The 6198-nt window shown below is 37.0% G+C and overlaps 1 protein-coding gene across 1 annotated transcript; it reads left to right on the top strand.

Annotated features, from left to right (window-relative positions):
• The first annotated feature begins 520 nt into the window (after positions 1-520).
• LOC138794211 (putative nuclease HARBI1) lies at positions 521-3279 on the top strand. Its single transcript, XM_069972992.1, has 3 exons — positions 521-766; positions 1674-2343; positions 3224-3279. Exons 1-3 carry the CDS (start codon positions 521-523, stop codon positions 3277-3279), a joined length of 972 nt encoding a protein of 323 aa, XP_069829093.1.
• Positions 3280-6198: the final 2919 nt, after the last annotated feature.

Consider the following 6198-nt stretch of genomic DNA (forward strand, 5'->3'; position numbering starts at 1 on the left):
TGCTGCGTTTACACGTAGAGATAAATCGTCCAATCGATTGTGTCACGATCGTGAGTTAGCGATTTCTTTGATTGAAAAGACTAGTGTTTACACGGTACGAGGTGTCGTCCGAAACGATCGTTGTTGCGATCGTTCAGAAGATTGTTCAACCAGTCGTGCGGCTGTTCAAATGGATCAATCGGGTGAGTAGTAGGCTGCCGGGTTGATAATTACCATAAAGAGGCTGGTCATAGGGAGGGGTAAAGACACCTGGGAGGTGTGTTTAGCAGTACTGCACATGCACATTTTTTAAGTCGCAGCAGCTGTTTTCAGCTGTACATTAGATAAGATGACTCTGAACCAGAGAAGGGGTCTTGCATGGCTGATGATTTTAGAAGCAATGGAAGACAGTGAGGAGGCTGCACCCAAAAAGCGTCTGTGGGTAAAATCTTGGCTGCAACAGAAAGACAGCTTGTCACATATGGCGCTTGTGAAGGAGCTTCGTACCAATCACCCTGATGATTTACACAACTATCTCCGCATGTCGGAGGCGTCTTTTTTACGCCTGTTGAGAATGGTTGAAACCCGGATTGTGAAGGAAGACACTGTAATGCGGAGGGCTATAACAGTGGAGGAGCGTTTGTTAGCCACATTACGTTACCTGGCCACAGGACGTTCAATTCAAGACATGAAGTTTTCCACTGGAATATCTGCAGCAGCACTATGTTACATCATTCCTGAGACTTGTGAGGCTATTGTAGACGCCTTAAAAGGAGAGTATTTAAAAGTAAGTATATAATAGTCAAGAATGCTTTATATGTGCAAAATAGGGAATATGTAAGGTATGGTTATGTGTTATTTGCTTAAAAGTGTGTGAAGGGTGTTGTTAGAGCACAAAGAAAATTACTACTAAAATGGAATTACTAATCAACCTGAGGCAAATTTGTGGCCAGATACATAATGCCATAATGTTGCTGTTACAATGCCATCTGCTAGGCACCACATAAATAATTATAGTTACTTAGCATTGCCGTCCCATTAAAGATATCTATAATAGAGTATTATACACAAGGGTATAGTGTTCTAAAAGCTGCCATGTGAAGCATAAGTAATTTTAAGATTAGTAGAGATTTTTAATTGGAGAAAAATTATGACTGTTGCTAATTGCACACAGCCACATATCTGAGTACAGCATTCAGTTTTTATGCAATGGATGCTGAGTAGTGTTTGATTGTCTACAAAAATTATCTCCATTCCAAATGTTACAGCCTTTGTCAAATCACCACATATGTGTCAAACTATCGAACACAATATTAATATATGTAGTTGATAAATAAATTATTAGCCTGGAACTTAATGAATAGTTAAAAATAAATAAATAATAATCACATTGTATCTTTACATAAACTACACTTCGTCATATATATGCTGATATGAGGACACTACCAATCTGTTGTGTAAATAAAAACAGGTTTGTGTAGTTTAAAAAAATAGTATTAAATTGTTGTTTACATAATGTGTGCAATAGTATTATAGTAGTACTACTAAATTATAGTATAATTGTAATGTAGGGAAAATTTTACAGAGAAATGTTTTTGGACATTAAATGATTTGGGTGTATAGCCACAATGTGTGTGTAAATATTTAATAGTAGTTATTTAAATTTTACTCCATTATAAATGTTGTTTTTCTAGTGTCCAGAAACGACTGAAGAATGGCTACAAGTTTCAGAAGAATTTGATAAAAAATGGCAGTTTCCTAATTGCGGTGGGGCCATGGACGGCAAACACGTGCGCATTATGCAGCCTGCAAAGTCTGGATCTTTTTATTTTAATTATAAATTTTTTTTTAGCATTATCTTATTTGCTCTAGTAAATGCTAATTATGAATTTTTACTTGTCGATGTTGGCCGTAATGGCCGCCTATCAGATGGTGGTGTCTTTGACCGTTCACGATTAGCATATCTTCTACGCTCTAATGCTCTAGCTATTCCCTCTAATGATCAGACAAAAGCCAACATGAATTTTGTATTCCTAGCAGATGATGCCTTTCCTTTAGGTCCGCATGTAATGAAGCCATATCCGCAACGTCTCCTGACTGACGAGAGAAGAATATATAACTATCGTCTGTCCCGCGGCCGCAGAGTCGTAGAAAATGCTTTTGGCATTATGGGAAACAGATTTCGCATATTACATTCCCCTATAAACTTACAGCCCTGGAAAATAGACTCTGTAATATTAGCATGCTGTGTTTTACATAATTTTTTAAGAAAAAATGACACTGTCTCTTACACGCCACCCACAATTTTTGATGTAGAGAATCCTGAAACACTTCAGGTCACTCTAGGGGACTGGCGTGTTCATGGTGACACATTGGTTCCTTTGCAGCGTTCAAATCATTTAGGGCGCCCTAGCTCTGACGCTGTGCTATGTAGGCAACAGTATTGCAGATTCTTTAATGGCCCAGGATCTGTTCCTTGGCAAAATAGAGTGCTATCTTAAAATAACGCAACTTGTAACACTATCAGGAAAAATATTATTTAAACAAAAGTTAAATATATTACTATAACTGTTCATATAGTTCTTTTCATATATGTTAAAAATTTCTGTACTAAAAACATTAAATAAGTGTGTTTTTTACATTGTAATAAATATTGATTTTATTTGTGCAAATGAATAAAAATTAATTAAAATGTGTCGTTTCTTGTTTTGGAGAATTAGAATTTTTTTTTTTTTATATTATCATGTATTTCAGTTAAACGGTCCTGTGACAGGTTTATCATGCGTTTTCAAATTTTTGCTTATGAATCACTTTTTAATTGACACGGGTAGCCCCTATGGCCATGCTACCATTAGAACATTTTTGTGCCTAATAGGTTTAGAATTTAACATATCCTACGTTAAATACTACGTTGTGGTGTGTGGAGAAGGTCACAGTCATTGTATATAACATGCATATTGTATTCAATGGCCTTAACCTTGCTGCATTAGCGTAACATTACTCCGCCCACAACGGCATAAGTTACAATGGCTCAGGTGACGGACAATGGTCGGCTACCATAAAGGTGTCGGGTATAGACCTCTCAGGCAGCGTCTTCTAATGGGCGCAAAGGGACAACAGCCAACGTTGACGTTAAGGTTTGGAAAAATTAATGCTAATGGCATGAGTAGACGGCCAATTACTACTATTTGGAGCTAATTTAAGATCATTTTTTAATATACCATAAAACATGTTGTCTGATCAGAAGTAAGCTATGAAAAACCTCCAATTTTACCATTAGACTGCAGTAGAGATTTCTGAAGGCCATAAGTGCACTACAGTTTTTATTAAAATTTGCTATAGCAAAATGTTATGCTCTAATACATAAGTCTGTAGACAGCATCAAACGAACTTTTTTATTATAATAATATTCAAGATACATTTTACTATAAGTAATAAACATTACTAAACGGCAATATGAGTATACAGTGTGCAGGGAATAAGTTTGTTTTATAATATGTTACCATCTTCAATTCTTACTTTCCACTTCTTTTTCAACGCACTTCACCATGTGGTTAATAATGTATGTTGGCTAATCGCATCAATATCACATATCAGGTATTCTGTGATACATTTTTTTATTTAAATTAGAGAATGTATATTTAGTCACCTTTTATTATTTGCATGACAAAATATTTACCACACTTTGTTTTTTCAATGCAAAAACTACACTTACAGTGAGGCATAACTTGGCTCCCCATAGTCGTGACTAACTTGTGGAGCATTTAGTGAGCCTAATCTAAACCGGTTAGGTTGACTGTCTTGCATTTGGGTGGGAATAGTGTGAAAAGGATTTTGTGTGGATGTTCGGTATGGATGTTGGATGTATTGGGCTGTTTGTAAGTGTGATTGTTGGGGATTTTTTTGAGGTTCACTTAATAATGTATGCTCTGTTAGTTGACCAAGGATGCCTTTAGCTAGGGCATCACCTATAATACGCTCACAATATAGTCTTTGATTTTCCACCATGCGACGTAGTTTGCCAGCCACATTATATCCAAACCCCTCAAATTCGTCAACCGGATTACCCAACATTTTTTCAGAAAGAGCAATCATTTTAGCTCGCTGTTGCTGGACTTTAGTTCTCTTCAAACCAACATTGCCCTCACTTCGTGTAGCTTGGCCCCTAGTTGATACACTGTGTTGTGGCTGTGTACTGCTGTTTTCACTATTGGGTACATCCTGGTCCTCTATGTTCTAAAAGAAAAGAAAAAACACACATTCTCTTTTAGGCTATGTATACGCAACGTATATTAAATAATGTTTTATAGCGCAAGTACAGCCACCAAAACAAGTAGCGGATTTAAAACACAAAGGGTCTGTTCACATAATGTTGTCATTGAGCGGAGGGCCTACTATTAAAAAAAACACATACATACCTGGGAGACCTCAGAATTTACAACATCTGCATTTGAAGAACCTGCCTCCTCATCCATATCACCGGAATTGCCGATAGTTCGGGAGTCTCTACAGGCCTCTTGATCGTGTGTGAATGACATAAGATGATAGTACCATAACCGTGGCTGGTACACTTCATTGGCCCCAGCTCCAGAGCGTTTAGACGCTTCTACCTTGTTCATTTCTTTCTTATATACTGTACGTAGATTTTGTATTTTCTGTTTAACATAACGTATATCTGCCGTGGGTACATATTTCCTACTTAACTCTAAAAGCTTGTTATAACTGTCCATCTTTAGCTGACGGTTGGAATATTCTTTGCTTTTGATTCTCCATAAAGAAGGCAAAGCCTGATAGCATTCAATGAATTCGCGTGTGAATTCATTTGGAGTCTCCATGAAATCTTGTTGGCAAAAAGAAGTCGATCTGTTGTGTAATAAAATTGGAAACATATTGGTTAATTCATGTTTTACACGAAATGTGGCTTATGTATTATGAGCGCTTAAGCTATTAATTACAGCCGTTCCTTACGAAGTTCATGCGCTATTTGTGCACATGTTTAAAATAAATGATAACATACATACTAAAACCACACATACATTAAAAGTACACATAAAACAAACTGTTACAAAGCGCCATTATAAACGTCCCGTTAAAAAACATTTTACTGTAAAATAATCAAATTTCTCTAGTACTCACCACAGTCAGTCACCTCAGAGCCTGAGCAGGTTTAACTTTCTGTCACGCCCATCGCAGTATGCAAATTGCCGCCTCCTGTCATATCCAATGCCTACGCGCCAAAAGCGACCTTCATTATATATATGCAAATCAACTTCTTCAACGCACGACACAGGTGCTATCGAGCGACGAGCGTTTACACGCACAGATTAACACTTCCTTAACGAACGTCAAACGACGATTTGCTAGCCTGCTGTAAGATCACGATCACCAATTCCTCGTTCGTCGTTTGATCGCTCTTTGCGTTCACACGTACGATTATCGGGCCAATTCGATCGTTATCCCGCAAATTGGCTCGATAATCGCTACGTGTAAACGCAGCATTAGTATATGTGATGTTGGGTATTGTGCACAGATGAGGTTAGGAGGGTTATTAGTGTGGTTGTGGTTTGCACATGTGGCTGTTATTACACTGATGTGTATGGGGAAACACACAGAAACACACAGCACAGCCCCCCATCATTGTGTATATATGAAGAGGGGGTCAGTAAGAAGAACAGTCTCAGTAAAATGGGATAAATTGGCAGAAAAAAAATCTTTATATACCTTAATATAAAACTTCTAACAAAAATGCCTGATTTTAATATTTTTAATAACTTTACAAAAAACATGAGAACAACAGGTAACCAAACTCTATTGGCCTATTTCTGCTTCGGCCATTTATACAGTAAAATACACAGATTTTGTAACATGATACCGAGACAGAACCTCTTTATTTCTTTGTAAAACAAATAAAACATTTTTCTTTTCCAATAGTAGAATATATGTATATATATATATATATATATATATATATATATATATATATACATAGTATCTATACAGATTATCCACATACATGTTGGTGCATTTCTTTCCTCACTCACAAGACTATGGAACTCTGTTCATCTTTGACATCACAAAGGAAAGGCTATGACATCACAAAGGAAAGCTGATGACATCACAAAGGAAAGGCTATGACATCACACAGACAATGTACACTTAGCTGCACAGGTAACATTCCATCAGTTGCTAACTGCCACTCAGCAGAGATACATGGGAGGG

The sequence above is a fragment of the Dendropsophus ebraccatus genome, chromosome 5 (genome assembly GCF_027789765.1).
Source record: "Dendropsophus ebraccatus isolate aDenEbr1 chromosome 5, aDenEbr1.pat, whole genome shotgun sequence".
Lineage (NCBI taxonomy): Eukaryota > Metazoa > Chordata > Amphibia > Anura > Hylidae > Dendropsophus > Dendropsophus ebraccatus.

Coding starts and splice junctions, on each gene's coding strand:
- LOC138794211 (XM_069972992.1), top strand. CDS start 521: ATGTCGGAGGCGTCTTTTTTACGCCTGTTGAGAATGGTTGAAACCCGG. Junction 767..1,673: donor TAAAAGGAGAGTATTTAAAA/GTAAGTATATAA, acceptor TTGTTTTTCTAG/TGTCCAGAAACGACTGAAGA. Junction 2,344..3,223: donor AGGGGACTGGCGTGTTCATG/GTGACACATTGG, acceptor TTGTCTGATCAG/AAGTAAGCTATGAAAAACCT.